The sequence below is a fragment of the Centroberyx affinis genome, unplaced genomic scaffold (assembly GCF_046629955.1).
Source record: "Centroberyx affinis isolate AG114_WGS23_722 - 3 ecotype Tasmania unplaced genomic scaffold, CSIRO-AGI_Caff_v1 ptg003420l_1, whole genome shotgun sequence".
NCBI classification, from domain to species: Eukaryota; Metazoa; Chordata; class Actinopteri; order Beryciformes; family Berycidae; genus Centroberyx; species Centroberyx affinis.
This window is the reverse complement of record NW_027281396.1, coordinates 22648-40000: the sequence shown is the minus strand read 5'-3', so window position 1 is coordinate 40000 and position 17353 is coordinate 22648. Positions and strand designations below refer to the sequence as shown.

Here is a 17353-nt window from a genome sequence, read left to right as displayed (position 1 = left end):
AATTTCTTGATACTGGTGGAGTGATCTGAATATATTTGGAAGTAGTAGTTTTTACAACATGTATATATGCCTATATGCACTTTGTTTGCATACAGTATGTATGGCCCTCTATAGACCTGTTAATGCAAATACGAGCACATTTTTGCACATTATGTGTATATATGCTCTCATTTGCTATACATTTTTTTTAATTTTCACTAATTTCATTATTTCTCAGTAAGTTCTAGCGCTACTCCTGCTGCTATTTTTCTATATCTTTTAATGCTGTAATCCACACTTTTTCATAATTTGACTTTTTCATACATTTCTACTATATATAGGATAGAAATTGTCACTTGTTGTGGTTAACCCCCATTTGCAATATTCTTCTTTAAATTCTATTTTCCTTTGCTGTATCCTTTTACTACTTGCTGCAGCAGCGACCCCATTTCCCCACTTGCATCACTAAAGGTTTGTCTTATTATCTGAATTAAATTCAGCTTTGTTTTAAGATATTGACACTGTTTCTGCAAGAAGTGAAACTGGAAACAAGTGGAATTATGGCCACAATTTGCAGAATTTTTCACTTCTTGGGCATTTTTTGCAGTGTGCAGAAAAAACAAACACATCCCATTTTCATCCTAAGCAAGTTAATGCATGTTACCGCTTTCCCTTCAAGAACTTGTTGGACTGAAGCTCATTACAGCTCAAACTAAGCTTTGACGTCTTCTTATTAGTCAAAGAACTGCTCACATGTAATTCCTCCTTTCATGACCAAAGTGTGACACAACATGAGCAATTGCGTTTGGCTGGAGGTCGCGGCCTCTGCAGCGAGATTGAGCCTCTGTAACCACTAAAAGATAAAAGCCCTTCCGCACGTCACCGGCTGACTAGACACAGAAGGTCGAAAGTGGAGTGTGGTAATCTGTAATTCCCTGAGTGTTAATCCCAAATGAAGCCTCGGACCACAGGGCCGCACGTCGAGCCGTGTGTTACTTAACATCCAGTACAGTAGAGTGACTCGCTATTACATATACTGTACAAGATGTGTGTATTTTAGAGTCCATCCCTGTTTGGTAACGATGACGTGATTCAAAACATTACGAGGAAATACAGCGCGGATGCAAGGACATGCAAGAGCACACACACACACACACACACACACACACACACACACACACACAGCATCTCTTGCTCATTCCATCGTTAAGCAAAGGTTAAAAGCAGGAGAAATTGCCGTGAGTCATAACCTGAGGCAGCACGATAGTAAAACTGAACGTTTAAATACGTGGAGAGAAGTCGCCATGGGGCAAATAACATGATTACATTACTGTAACTCCATGTTAGGGAGTTGCGAGCTTAACTGAATTGAAACTGAATTCAAATTTGGATACTGTTTTTAATAGTTTTTAATAGTTAATAGTTTTTTTTTTGGTAATTTTGAGGTCTAGTTCAGTTCTGGCTATAAAAGATAAGGGACTTTTTCCATTCCTTCCATTCTTGAACAAGCTGTTAAGAAACACCTTTTCAATTCTGTATTTAAAGTTTACATACAACAGAAAGTTAACATTCCTTCCACTTTTTTCTGTGCAGAAACCAAATTTGTTTGGATGTTTGGTTTGGGTTTAGGTCCAGACTGAGAGAAAATGTAGGAGTGACAGACATTACATACAAAACAACGTTAGTGCCAACTGTATATACATGATCCAGCCTCTTCTTACTATAGTCAGAATGCCAAATTTCTTAGTAACTGCTGCATAACACTTGCTTATACAGTGTTGCTGTGTTTCAGGCCTGCGAATTTGGTTTGTGTGTACACGCTTTTAATTCAGGCCTCTTTCAACTGCAGTGTGTTTACAAGGCAGTGATGACAATGTTCAAAAGGGAGTTAGTTTGCTATGTTAGGTGAGACTGAGGTACTCACTTTACAGAGGCAGTTTGTTTAATAAATAATGCATAATCATTGTAGCCCCCTGCAATTTTGCACTCCCACACTGCACTTAACACAGTTTTCACTTATTTCTTTTAGCCCAGATTGAACTATAGAGATAAGTGTTTTTGCCATTTTGTTTTTGTGTGCACTCTCCATGGGACTAGTTTAATGTCCTGTCAGTGTTGTGTGTGCAGTGATATGATCTGGTGCAAAACCAGCTTTCCCCATAGGAGCTAATAAAGTCTTCTCCTGCCAAGCACATCTTGAAAAATAATATGAGGATCACGCTGAAGATGGAATCCGAGTATGTTTTTTTTTTTTTTTAAGCCCCTGAACGCAGCGCTCCTCCTTCATTTCCCTAACAGGCCGGTGTGTATCCAGCCCGGTCCAGGCTGGATCAGACTTCAGAGGGCTCTGATGGAGGGGAAGCACTGATCCAGGGTTAAGGCTCTCGGGGCTCAAACATTCTGAACAGAATCCAGCTTAGGGTTCAACTGAAAGTGTTTTTGGAAGGCCAATACCAACACACTCAGTATCTTTGAATATGACCATTTTCATGCCAAAATATTCCATAAAAATACACATATTAAGTGTTTCCCTAAGAGTTTTATTCTTAGAAGGGTGGAAAAGCCTCTAAAACAGCAATTACACCATGGGACTTAAGCAAATTCATGCATATTTGTGTGGAATGCGATCAACGCCACATTAGAATCAATGGTTAAAAGCTTTCCATAGACAACCAGTGTAGCTTTGATCAATTATATAATCAATTCATAATCAAGCATATCCATCATATCAATCATATCAAAGGTAGACGACACTGACTGGTCAATATGTTCATAAAAGGCCAATATCGGCAAACTGATATATCAGTCTAACCCAGCTACAGAGGGAGGGCCAAGACACAAGTGTGTGTGTGTGTGTGTGTGTGTGTGTGTGTGTGTGTGTGTGAGCAGGATTTGTGCACGTAATCCCGCAGACATTCAACGCCAATTATAGAGTGACCTTAATGAAGAGCAGGATTAATTTAACTTATTAAGAATTTCAACCATTAAAGTCACCCTGAACCCCCGAGTCAGATGACAACTGGGCAGCAGAGAGTGTTATTTTCACCCCCATTACCCACTCCCATTCTTTACATGAGAGTGTGTGTGTGTGTGTGTGTGTGTGTGCGTGTGTGTGTGTGTGTGTGTGTGCGGGGATGGGGTTTGGCTGGCCTGCCAAGGACCATGTCTGACTGTTGTGTCACACACACACACACACACACACACAAATGGTCTTTTACTTTCTCGTCTCCAGTGTCCTCTCTTCATTTATGTTCAATCAAGTCACATTTTTTTATTCATTAACAATCACAGCTAAGCTCAAAGTTCATTCCAGCTTTTATTCCTTCTCTCTCTCTTTCCTCTTCTCTCTCCCACTCTCCGTCTCCTCTCTCTCTTTCTCCCCTCTCTCTCTACCTCTCTTAATCTCTCTCTCTCCATGTCTCCCTCTCTCTCCACCTCCTCTCCCCCCCTCTATCTCCCTCTCTCTTCTTCTCTCTTACCCTTTCTCTCTCCCTCCCTCTCTAAACCTTCCCCCCTGTTTCTTCCCCTCTCTCTCTCCATCTCTCTCTCTCTCTGTCTCTCTCCCTCCTAATAAAGCTATATATCAACCAATCAGCGGGGGATACCAAGTCATTACTTCTCCTCTGCTGAAAGAAAGAGAGAGAGAGAAAGAGAGGAAGAACAAGAGGGAGAGGGGGAGTGATGGAGGGAGAGCAGGAGGAGGAGGAATAGCGGCGTCACGCCTTTGAGCAAAGCATCAATAAAGCGACGCTTAACAGCTACAGAGACTCCGCTGAACAACTGATATGTCACTCGGAGGGAGGGGAGGGAAGAAGAGAGGGAAGAAAGGAGGGAAAGAAGGGAGGGAGAGAGGGTGAGTAAACGCCCATGACCGTCACACCTCAGAAGGCTACAGCACAAAATGTCCTGGCTGTCTGCACTCGGTGTGAGGAAGCATTACAGAAACCTATAGGTTCTATATGGAGCAAGGCCTGAACACTGGTTAGAGGGTTAGAGGTTCCATTCCCTCCCATGTTAAAGGAGGCACTCATGATACTCAGCGCTTACAACAGTAGCTGACTGTTATACTTCCATCCGACTGTCGAGGCTTTGTTTCAAACCGTCTCTCCATTCAGTTTGTGTCGATATGGGGAATATTTTATGGGAAACACTGATACTGTAAGACTGTTTAGTGTCCACCATATTTACTGTGTACATGTATGTACTACATTGTTTACTCTTAAAGGTCCATATTCTCCACGTTCCAGTGTTTTATTTTCTGTCTTCGGTCTTTTGGGGCGAGTAGACAAATTCTTCTTTTGTTTTTTACTTCTGTGATTATGAGTGTTCTACAGTATTGTAATAATACATGGTACAAGTGTTTGTCCACTACTTTAAAGTCAAAACTGCTCCACCAAATAAAAATCTGCTCAAAGATTGTAGCCCAACCACTTGAGAAACTCTATGAATCAGCCTACCATAATAACATATTAAGGCTGGCCAACAACATCGTCTCTGACCCCAACCACGTCCTGAACAGTGAATATAAATTGTTACCATCAAATCAGAGATATAGGGTTCCACCATTTAACAGGGTTAGACTGAAGCACTCTTTTGTACACCAGTCAATCCTAAAATTAAATATGGAGCTTAATCCCAGATCAAATGTACGTTGAAGGACGTCTGACGTCTGTGACGTCTGACGTCTGTGTATTGACGTCTGTGATTGTTAATGATATGTTGAATGTGTGTATTTTTGTGTCCTGTCTTAATTTTTGTCTTTTCTGTGATGTTGCAAATGGAGCTGCTGTGATGCAAGAAAAATTTCAGACTGGATCTGACAATAAAGTATTATCATCATCATCATCATCGTCTTAAGATCCATTCAAAGCTGTGTGTGTGGTGTCATGTACCAAAAACACTCTCAATCCATTTTTACACGTTCATTTCCCAGCATCTCTCTGAGCCTTACCAAGAACAGGCTGTTTCTGTCGCCGTGTCTTTAAGGCTCATTAATATTAACGACCCCTCTGTTCTGATTGGCTAACCGTTTCAAGAGTGAAACGTGAGACACCGCGGCCCGGCAGCTACAGGTAGGGAAAACTCTCCAGTATAAAAACAATGACAACCGCTCAACCGCTTTGAAAAAAACACTTTGTTAGTCTATTATTTCTTACAAAAATGATAATGAGCGAACCTTTGTGACGCCACAATGTTATGCAAGTCCAAACGGCTCGTTTAGAGGCTCGCTTTTCTAATATGGATTGTGTGGATTTAGTTGGCAACCGTGCGTTTTGATACTTTCACCATGTTTAGATAGACCATCCAACTCCTTTATAATCAAAGAGGCAAAGGGAATCCTGTTTTACACCATATGGGACTTTTAAAGGTGCTATGCGTAGCAATTTTAAACATCAATATCTCACTGTCAACGTCACTTTGATGAGTTGATATAATTACCATAAACAAATAAGACCATAGCCTGTACCTCACACCAGTGGTATTGTTAATGCTAGTGTTTCTCAAATTCAAGATGCTGCTGCTTGTCCCCCTCCCCCTCTCTGGTGTCACTCTGGGTGCGTTTGTTTTCTCTTTGGCTTTACTGAAGAGGATGAACATGTCGGATGTGATTTTTTCATAGGCATTTTACTCATTCTCTTCCTGTTTTGTGCCGTAAAGCGATCCAGCAGATTTCCCTCCAAATCGAACCTGGTGTCACACAATATAAAATGCAGCGTATTGGTCGATAGAGGCTGACAGTCTTCTCAGCAATGGTCTCATTTGTTTAAAGTAAATATACTAATGTCTCAAAATTAATGTGGTGATGAATTATTGATGTTAAAATGTTACACACAGCATCTTTAAGGTCTAACACCAGTAGAACTGCAGCCTATTCCTGCATCTGTATTCTGGCCATTCTTTCTCAATCCGTCAGGCAGAATTCAGCGGGCATATTGTACCACAGACCTCTCAGTCAACTGGCTGACAGATTGTTCTTTGTGCTCTCTGACAGGTGGAAACAGAGCACATTTGAATTTTTCAAGTAATTACTCCTCGAGGCAGAGCAGCAGTGCAGCGGTAATTCACAGCTGCATGCTGTTCATGCAGTAAAAGAGCAGGATTTCTCCACTCTGTGCATCAGTAGGCCTGCACACATTCCACTGTGTAATACAGTCCACCCTCCATAGTGGTGGACTGTGACTCATACAAACTCACACACGCACACACACACACACACACACACACACACACCTACACACATGCATGCTTGCTTATATACATGCACACACAGACAAACTCAACATTGTCTTTTTTGATTCTTATAAACTCAGATTCCTGCACACACACACACACACACACTTGCTTATACACATGCACACACACACACACACTCTCTCTCTCTCTCTCTCTCTCACACACTCACACACACACACACACACGCATGCTTGCTTATACACATGGACACACACACAAACCCTCATTCATTTTCTCATTTTTCTTACATTCAACATTGTCTTTTTTGATTCATACAAACTCAGATTCCTGCACACACACACACACACACGCTTGCTTATACATATGCACACTCTCTCTCTCTCTCATACACACACACACACTCCTTTTCTCGTGCACTACTATATCATTGCGTTTGTTACTTTACTGTGTATATTAATACACCCAGTTTCTCAGAATTAATCTTAGAGTTCAGCCCATCCTTGTTCCTTCATAAGCCAGTGGACAAAGGGCATTTCACAACAATTTTCCTTTATCAAACACAGTGCTTAGGGCAGACTCCTGCTCGGCTTGCTGCTACTCAACATGCACACTGCCACAGGAACGCCTCTCCGCTCGCGCCGGAGTTAATAAGCTTGTTACTCCCCACCGACTCTAATATTGTCTTCCTCACCGCTAGCATTAGAGCCTAAAGCTATTAATCTGCGGACATATGGATTTTACTACCGCTAATATTTCATCTCCCGGCGTTTATTGCATCGAGTGGCGAACGCTTGACGGCGGGCCACGAGTGCAATAACATATGTATTGTGTATTGAAACGAGAGTGTGCAGATATTTTTCAAATCGCAGAGTCGTAAGTCGGTTCTTACAAAAACCTTTAAAAAACCCCAAACAAACGGTTTCAGCAAGAGGACAGCACCAGGTGTATTTTCATATTTTTCATATTGCACTATTGCACATTAAGTGCGCGGCTAAATTGCATAAAATTACAACAGTGGCTCTTTGTGGCCCCGGCTGACAATGAATAATGGGGACGAAGGTGGGGAGAGCCTATATGGTAATGGCCATATTTACTAGGACCATCAATCATCTCCAAATCGCCAGCAGCCTCATCCCTCATAGGAGGGAGAGGGAGAAAAGGGGGCGGGACGACTTCAAAACAAACTGCTGCTCCCTCTTTCCCATTCGATCAGCTCTCTCTCTCTCTCTCTCTCTCTCTCTCTCTCTCTCTCTCTCTCTCTCTCTCTCTCTCTCCCTCTGTCTTGTCTCTCTGCAGTCAAACTTTAGCTTTTAGGAAAATCAATAGCGATGAAAGTGATGAAGTGCGAATCCATTTACGCTGTTGAAAGTTTACCAGGCTCCCGGGACATGCGTGTTTTTTGGGTGGCAATTAAAACAACCTAATTAGAAGGATCATACGAGCTACACGACAACGACCGGTTAATTTGACCGCTAAAAAAATAAAAAAAAATGCCTGACAATTCTGCCGTTGCCGCTGCGAGATACATGGTGACTGGCTGAGGCGAGGTGACACTTAGCCAATGAACAGCAAAGACAGATTTCCTGGCCCTGGGGGAGGGGGGGATGAGGGATTGGCTAAAGTGGAGAAGAAAAATAGCTGCTTAGTAAGGGAAGATCAAGTTGACATTTGTGAAAATCTAATTCTAATGTGTCAGGCTGTGTATTCCAGAAGAGAGATCAATGCCACGACACAAACAGAGAGACTGTAGAGCGGAGGAGAAGAGAGTTGCCTGTGTATTTATATCAGTCTGAAGGGGGCTGGGAAGTAATGGGAATAGATGTAATGGGATTAAAATAATCTGAATACAAAAATGGTAACTGTAATCTCATTATTTCCCAGCCCTTGTGTGCATCATATGCCTTCAGACTGATATAAATATATATGGGCAATTTTGAACGCATAGTAGAACCACAGGGGCTGGGAAGTCATGGCAATGCATGTAAAGGGATTACAATAATCTGATTACAAAATGATCTGTTACAGCTACTGAAAAAAGGTTAAAGTCACATTTCAGATCCTTTTGACACAGTGAGTCATTACTTGCTGAGGGTAAAAAAAGGCATTTAGTAGTTAAGATTATGCAAAAACGTAATTTCACACACCTTGAAAATATGTCAGCCACTGTGTATAGATGAGAACAAAACTTTATTCAAATTACTGCAAATTGGAATGAACTGTTTGCTTGATTACGCAACATATAGACTTTGAAGCAAATCCAAAAAACATGTGAAAGCATCAGGTTACATAACTGAGTTTCAGTATTCCAGGAGATTATGTAATGACACTTTTCAATCAGTAATGTGTAATAGATTACATTTTGAAAGTAACCGCACCTTCACTGGATAACACACACTGGCTCATGGGTAGACATTGAGAAAAATGTAAATTGGGAACAAGCACAGAAACCACACCAACAAGTGACGCAGACTCGTACGCACACACACATACACACAAACACACACACACACACACACACACACACACACACACACACACACACACACACACACACAGAGGTCAGGCAGAGGGAGACATTGTGGATTAATTAAAAAAGCAACTGGCAAACTTTCTTTTTTTCAGTCTGTGCTCAAAGGCTTAATGATTTCTAGCTTAAACGAATGGCCCAATGATTAAGACAGGGTGATAGAGGGAGAGAGAGAGAGAGAGAGAGAGCAGAAGAAAAGCAGCTGTCAGAGGAGATGAGTGAGAGACAGGCTATGGAGAGGGAGATAAGGAGGGAGGATAAAGGGCAAGATTGAAAAGGGCGTGAGAGAGAGAAAGAGAGAAACAAAGAAGGGCCAAGCGTAAATCGAGAAAGAAGTGATGACGAAGGGAGGGAGGGCAGGGAGGGAGGTGACGCTTTAGAAAAGGAAAAAGGGAAGATACCCTTGGGGGTTTGTTCTGTCTGCGATAGGCGAACAGACGGAGAGACGGAGAGCGAGAGAGAGAGAGAGAGAGAGAGAGAAAGACAAATGAAAGGGAACGACAGATACTCGGAGAGACAGACGCAACCTGGATCAGAGAGGAAAAAGCGGGAAAGAGAGCAAAAAAGAACACAATAACAGCCGGATAAGATCAGAGACAGAGAGAGAGAGAGAGAACAAGGGAGGCGAAGGGAGAGCAAGTGTCAAAGAGAAAATGTAACAGAGAGACAGAGAGAGAAAGAGAGAGAGAGAGAGAGAGAGGAAGAACAGAGACAGGCAAAGACAATGACTGGCTTAGATGTGAAATGGCACAAAAGTTAAGTTTGTGTGGGATCATTCATAAAGTAATATGCAATAACAAGTAATGTGATCAATGACTGCTCCCATAGAATAATTATAAGCGATATCATTACTTTTGAAATATGACTAATACACTGCAGAGATTTGATCGAGATAGAGGGAGAGAGAGAGAGAGAGAGAGAGCAGCAGGCAATGCAGAGGTTTTCAGCATCACAGGACCCTTTTTAACTGATGTTAATTACAGTAATGATGCCCCCCCACCCACACACACACACACACACACACACACACACACACACACACACACACACACACACACACACCGTCTGGATCCAGGCCAGGACCCGACAGCACCTGAGGGGGGAGGGATGAAGGTGGAAGAGGGATGGAGAGAAGAGGAGGGTTAGGGAGATAGAGGAGGGAGGGAGGAAGAAGAGGAGGGAGGAGGAAGAGAGGAAGGAAGGGAGGAAGGAAGGAAGGTAGGAGGAGGAGGGAGGAAGGAGAAGTGGAGGACAGAGGAAGAGGGGGATGGAAAGAGGGAGGAAGATGGAGGAGGAGGGAGAGAGGAAAGAGCAAGAGGAGGGAGGAAGGAGGAAGAGGAAGGAGGAGAGAGGAAGGAGAGAGAGGAGGGAGGGAGTTAGGGAAGGAGGGAGCTGGAAGAGGAGGAAGAGGAGGGAGGGAGTTAGGGAGGAGGAAGAGGAGGGAATGAGAAAGGAGGAAGAGGAGAGAGCGAGTTTGAGAGGGAAGAGGTGGGGAAGGAGGGAGGAAGGAGGAGGAGAGAGGGGAAGGAGGGGGGAAGAGGGGGGGAGGAAGAAGAGAGGGAGGTAAAGGAGGGAGAGAGTTAAGAAGGGAGGGAGGAAGGACGGAAGGAAGAGGAGGAGGGCGATTAGGGAGGAGGAAGAGGAGGGACGGGTAAAAGGAGACAAGGAGGGAGGGATGGAGAGAGGGAGGGAGATAAACCGTGTGAAAAGATTTGAAGAGGGAGTGAATCAGCAAGAGAAGAAGGAGAGGAGGACGATCAGAGAGGGAGAGGAAGAGAGAGAGATAGAGAGAGAGAGAGAGAGAGAGAGAGAGAGAGAGCAGGGGGGGAGGAGAGCAGGGAGATCAATCACCAGCGGCCCCAGTGTTGTAACATTGAAAAGAGTCAATGGCCAGGAACCAAACTTTCCACCCACACACTTTCTCTCTTCATCACTGGCTTCTCTCTCTCTCTTTCTCTCTCTGTACAACCCTCCCCAATCCCTCCTTCCCTCTCCCATACACTCTCTCTCGCTTTATCGCTTTCTCTCTCATTCCCTCCCTCTCTCCCTCCCCCCTCTCTCTGTTAAACTCTTAACGACGCCTTTACATCTTTCAGCTTTTTAACACCATAGTATATTTCTCCTCTTTCTGCTAAGTGCTGACCTACACAGAGATAAATAGGAATATTCCCTTAAGTGCCATTAGAGGCAAATACAAGCCAATTCCCTGTCTATGGAACCTCTCTGGATGACACTTAATGCATATTATCCTATAACTCACAGCAAGTCGCAGGAGCGGAGAAAGTAAATATAGGGGAAATGCAGAGAAAATACCCCGAAAAGCCCCAAATCCAGATATTATTGGGTCATAATTTTAGGCGCTAGAGTTTGACTTGAATAGCTTAATGTTTTTTGCAACTTTCATAACATGGCATAACTCAAAATACTGGTCTGTCTCAATGTTTACAATTATGACCGATGTAAACAAATATTTTAAAAGTGTAAAACAGGCCCTTAAAACCTCAGTCAGTCAATTTCCAAATGGAAAAAAGGCAGTTAAGACTGACTTGGGATCAGCTTCTACTGCACATATCGTCTAATGTAGGCAATGTGGTAAGAAATGAAATATACTAATTAGACTGTTATTATGCATGTATTGTGTGTGTGTGTGTGTGTGTGTGTGTGTGTTCAGCAGCTGCATATATGGTTACTCCTGGCATGTCTTGAAAGCAAGATGAGAAAAGGCCATGTGCTCAGTCTCTCTCTCTCTCTCTCTCTCACTCTCTCTCACACACACACACACACACACACACACACACACAAATAGGTCGTAACACTTGCCACTGTCATGCTCTCTCAATTGCCTCCCATGGGACGGTGCACAATATTCAGGTGAATCTGACACCAGATGCTTTGAGGATTGCTCCATTCACGCGTGTGTATTTGTGTGGGTGGGGGTGTGTGTGTGTGTGTGTGTGTGTGTGCACGCTTGCACACGTTATCATATGCAATGCATGCGTACGTGTGTGTTTGGGTGTACGTCTGAACCCATCCATTCACAAATGTGCATGAAAGAGCCTGCATGTTTACGTGTCTAACCTGAGCATGCCAATATCTCCATACACAATGCATTATGTTTGTGTGTGTGTGTGTGTGTGTGTGTGTGTGTGTGTGTGTTCTTGGCTGGGACTCTGACAGAGATGGATGAGGCAGAGCGGCCCCGCAATGGACTGGTGTGCTTTTGCGTCAGTGACCTCTGACCTCGGTGAGGCCGGCAGCGGCGGACACGCTCTCCCACCGCACATTAGTTAATGACCGATCTGCCTGCAACACACACACACACACACACAGGTGGGTTTTTCATCCTCAAGAAGAGATGGAATATTGTTGTGTGTGTGTGTGTGTGTGTGGAACCAGATGGGTAATGGGCTGGAGGGAAGGGTGAGAGTCGACAATGACTTGACGATTTTAGAAAACCCACAAGGACTCTTTGCTCAATTCTTCACCTGGATCACATCCAAAATCACTAATATAAAGAGGACGAATCAATTTGCTTTCATATTATTATCAGAATCGCTTTAGAGGCACTACGCGGAGCATTTTTAAACATCAATATGTCATTGTCAAATTAACTGTGATACCTTGGTGTTCGGGTTAGACCGATATTTCAGGTCGATATTGTCCTTTTGTTAAATATCTGATATAGAGCCAGTCATGCCTCTGATAGGATGGAGGTTCCTGCCTGACCACAGTCTGTAAAACCTGCAATGACTTTTCATTTTCAGTTCAATTATACTTTCTATAAATGAATTCTTCATTGAAGGCAGAGCGACCCACCCACCTATTCAGAGAACTGTGGGATAAATTATCGCTTTTAAAGAGCTGCTAACCCTACAAGAATTTCATTAGTCTGGGTTTCAATGGAGAGTTTTAGTGTCACATGATGGTCTGAATGTTCTTTCTTTGCTGAGGCTGAGGCTTTTCATTTCTGCCAAGAATAAACAGTGAATACTTGTAATTTCTGGGCATAAAAAAATTGAAATTTGAAGATTTTCAGCAGCTTTTAACAAGAATATCGGTATCAGTATTGGCTTTCAAAAACTCACCTTGGTCAAATGCTACTTAATTACCCTAATTAACTATAAACAAACCATAAACAAACCATAAACAAACCATGCTCATGATGACTGGTAGCCTCTATGTCATGCCAGTTAGTGCTACTGTTTCTCAAACCTAAGACCACATTTCCCATAAACCCCATTGCTTCCTCTGCCTCAACCCACTGTTTCTTTACAGTTATTATTCTGATGTCTCAAAATTAAATAGTAGTGATGATTTATTGATGTTAAAAAGCTACATGTAGCATTAAAACTGGATCAGAATGCTTTAGGTACAGCAGCTTGTTTTGGTGACATTGGTGCGGAGATATAAATGGCAACTACAGGGCTTCACTGTACATACCGACACAACATGGTACAAGGACAAGCCTGGGCTACTTTTGGTGATTCATCTTGTCAGCGTGTGTGTGTGTGTGTGTGTGTGTGTGTGTGTGTGCGCACCGTGTCAGATTCAGTGTATGTATAATGTGTGTTCCAGCATAGCCTGAGACATCTGCACAAAGCTGAGTCTCTTTCCCTGTCAACATCGCTGCTCAGGAAGACAGGAGGGGGGGGGGAGGAAGGGATGAAAAAGACCACAGCAGAGAGAGAGAGAGAGGGGGAGAGAGAGAGAGAGAGAGAGAGAGTAACAGGAATGAAAGGATAGCAACAATCAAAAAAGGACGAGGCGGCCCTGAACACGAGGCCTGGCAGCATCCAGTTGTTTTATTGCCACAATCACCAGAGAAAGGGAGAGGGAGACTTTAGGAATGTGTGAGAAGGAGAGAGAGAAGGAGAGGGAGAGAGAGAGTGTGTGAGACAGGCAGAGAGAGACAAAGTGTGTGAGACAGGGAGAGTGAGAGAGAGGAGACAAGAGGACACTTCACCTTCTTCCTGCCTAATTGCTTCTCTTTTAGCACACTCTGTTCTCTCTTCTCTCTCTCCCTCTCTTTCTTTCTCTCTCTTTCTCTCTCTCTCATTCATCTCTAAACATATGGAACGAACACCTCTCAACTCCTCTCTCCTCTCCTCCTTTCTCCTCCCTTCTCCTCCTCTCCCATCTTCTCCTCCGCCTTTGGCACAGTGCTGAGCCAGCACTTCTGCCTCTCTCATCCCTCTCTCTCTCTCTCTCTATCTGTCTCTCTCTCTCTCCCCGAGTCGAAGCCACAGCAGTGGAACATGGAGCACAATGCTAATCAGCCTCTCCTGTTGTACGTACATCTCTCCCTCCCTCTCTCTCTCTCCCTCTCTCTCTCTCACACACACACACACACACACACAGAGAGAAAACCCCATCTAACGAGTGTCAGGAGTCGTAAAAAGAAACAAACCTCGCCTCGCCTTTTATCTCCCTCACTTTTCCTCCTCCTCTCCCTCCATCCCTTCCTTTCTTTCTTTTTTTTTTATTTGTTTTATGTCGGCGTCAGCTCCCAAATGAGACAATCAACAGCCATGGAACTTTAATACTGCCCCCCCCCCCCCCCCACAAAATCATATCCTAATACTTTGCAGCCGTCTGTCACTTAGACTATGTTCAATAAAAACATGCCATGGTTGGTATTATCATCTGCCAAACAGACAAAACAACACTGCAGTTTGCTGATACTGCCGTTTTATTAAAAATCAGATATTGGCCAGTCAATGTCATCCACAAAGAAACTGATTTGATTACATATTTATTGTAAAATTGATCAATACTGCTTGTCAATGGGAAGCCCTTAACCTGGACTGGTTCTAATGTGACATTTTGATCAGATTCCACACAAGTACGCATGAATATATTATTATTATTATTGATTTCAATGGAGTATTTGAGTGTCCTATTGTCTAAATGCTGTTTCAGTAAAAAGTATAAAATTCTGGTGGAAACACTAAATCTGTGGAATTGTTTTGGCATGAAAATGGTCAAATTTAAAGATACTGAATATCAGACAAAGCCGCACAAAATCACACAAAATATTGCAGCTTCAGTCCAAAAAATATTGGTATCTGCCTACAAAAACCCAAATCGATCGAATCCTATTCCTTTGCAAAATACTTTTTGGTTTGTTTCAGGTGGATGAAGTTTGCCACATAAGACAATACACTGAATATCTGAACGTCTAGACAATCAAACACAAATAAAAGTCCATTTAATACACTTTTCTGTGATTGACAACCAACCTGACACTATCTAAATTGCCCCGCTGCGGTAAACCCCCACCCATCTGACACTCCACGCAGGTTAACACAAACACACACAGAATATATTGTAAATACAATTCCATCCGGCTCTGGAAGTCACATCAAAGCTGTGAGAAACGCTGCGGGTATGAAAGAAATCATAAGGCCGACTTTTAATGGCTTCAATATGAACCAGCCGAGCAGTGAAGGCTTTCCTATTTCAAGAGCCGCCTTGGGTCTGAGAGTTGCTGTCCCCGGAGTAGGCAATGTCGGATTCAGTGTGTGTTGACAAACAAGGACGCACTGACATAGTGTGTGTGTGTGTGTGTGTGTGTGTGTGTGCGTGTGTGTGTGTGTCCTCTCCTCTAGCAGTTGTGTTGCATCTTGTCACCAGATTCTGTATGACACTACTAATTAGGCACTCAGCGACAGACAGGCCGCACAGCCAGAGATGGTTTATCCGTACACACACACACTGACACACACACACACACACACACACATCCCCACATTGCCTGGCCCACGGGGGGGTACCTCATCGTCAAGACAGGAAACACCCTGGGTGCCGTGGCAACCCGGAGAGCGCCATGGGAACGGCACACTGCGCATCGCCACGGGCAACGAGCGGCACAGCGAGTTGGCAGCGATCTGGCCCCTGTTTTCTCCCAAATCTCTCGCCATCATTCTCTCTCTCTCTCTCTCTCTTTCTCTCTCACTGTTACAGTATTTTGTGTTCTCCCTCTCTCTCTCTCTCTATAACTCTCCCTCTCTCTCTTTCTGTCTCTGTCTCTCACTGTGTAATCATATCCTTTACACCATAGGCTCCCAATCTAATCTCATGCATCGGTACTCTTTAATTAAACTGATTTGCAGAGACTCTCTTTCTCCTCCAGTCTGTCCTCAATTCATTTGTGCCCCCCTACCAAAACACACACACACACAGTCACACACACACACACACACACAGATCTACACAGGCAGTACACCCTCATTCCCCTATGTTCTTGTTGGCAGCTCTGCAATCAACCGAAATGCCACGCAGTTCACAAAATGTTACTCCTAATTATTTCCTGATCTCGTCGAAGCAGCTGCTCCCCATCCAGTTACAATCGCTCTTTGATTGGCCAAAGCAAACAGCGGCGACTCGACAATAAAGGCGACGCGGCAATCCTGAAATGACATCGGCGGCGAGGGGGTTTGGGAAAAAAGTCAAAATCGGCGTCGGCCATTGTTCACCCGATGGGTTTTTCCGCTCTCGTTTGTCGGCTGAAATTGAACCGGAGAGATGGGGGGGGGGGGTTATAGTAACAGTGTAGCGAGTTTCTGGGTTTTTTTTTTCACACCGCTGCGGCTAATCACGACAAACAAGCGCACACACACACACACACACACACACACACACACACACTTTCTACAGTAGTTCCTATGTGACTCGTGCTTCCCGACTCCCGTTCCCAATTTGCCGCGCGGAGATAACAGCCAGAAAAAGTGAAGCTCTCTCTTTAGAATTTCCTCTTTGTTCACCTGCTTATCTAACCCCCCCCCCCCTCCTCCTCTTTCTCTTTCTCTCACCGTTCTCCCTTTCTACCCCCCCCTCCCTCGTTTCTGAGGGGATTCAATTTCCCTCCAGCCAGTAAACTGTACTGTAATTATACAAGCTGCTTTATTGAACTGGACGGGATAATTCCCTTTATGCGCGCGGAGACGGGGGCCTCCCTTAAAAACTCCCAGCCGGGCCACCCCATCATTTCCAGCGCTCTCCTTCCATCCGTCCATCTGTTCATCTGTTGTTTTATTCTCCTCGTCCTCCCTTTAGTCCCTCTGCTCTTTCTTTCTGTCGTCTGCTCGGCTGCTGGTGGCTCTTTTATTGCCATCCTGTGACTCTGTGTAACACTGCAGCAAAGCAAAGGGTATGAAGCCCTGTGATAAAACGCATCCAGCACACAGAGCTTGTACCAGCTTTAAAGGAGTCTGTTGCATTTCTATTGGAAATAGAAACACACGCACACACCAGTGATAAAGTGAAGTCTAACAGTCAACCGGTCTCACTATAAATGTTGCTTTGCATAATGTTTGCCCCCACCGGCCGAGGCAGTTAGACACAGATGAACACATACACACATCAATCTATAGGCATAAAAATACATCAAAATGAATTTTGTTACATATTACAAATGTTTGCTCGGAAAATGTATCAAAATAACTTCAATAAATAACAAATACTGGTGTGAAGAAATGTGTTTAACTATGTAATTTGTATTGTTCAACAAAAAATACAGTGCAGAAACTGTATATTCCAGCTTTCTTTCAACTTTGACATTTTCTTTCTTCTTCCCAAACAGTAGCCTGGCTTTCTCTTGGTAAATACTTCAATAATTCATAAAAAAAAATGGGCAATCATTAACTTAAATAC

General features: G+C 43.6%; 1 protein-coding gene across 1 annotated transcript in view; it reads right to left on the bottom strand.

Annotated features, from left to right (window-relative positions):
- Window positions 1–15621, bottom strand: part of fgf11a (fibroblast growth factor 11a) — a 54477-nt gene extending 38856 nt beyond the window's left edge. Inside the window, exon 1 of the mRNA XM_071539196.1 lies at window positions 15475–15621. Coding sequence (XP_071395297.1) covers window positions 15475–15621 — 147 coding nt within the window. The remainder of the gene's footprint in view (window positions 1–15474) is intronic.
- Between the last annotated feature and the right edge of the window lie 1732 nt (window positions 15622–17353).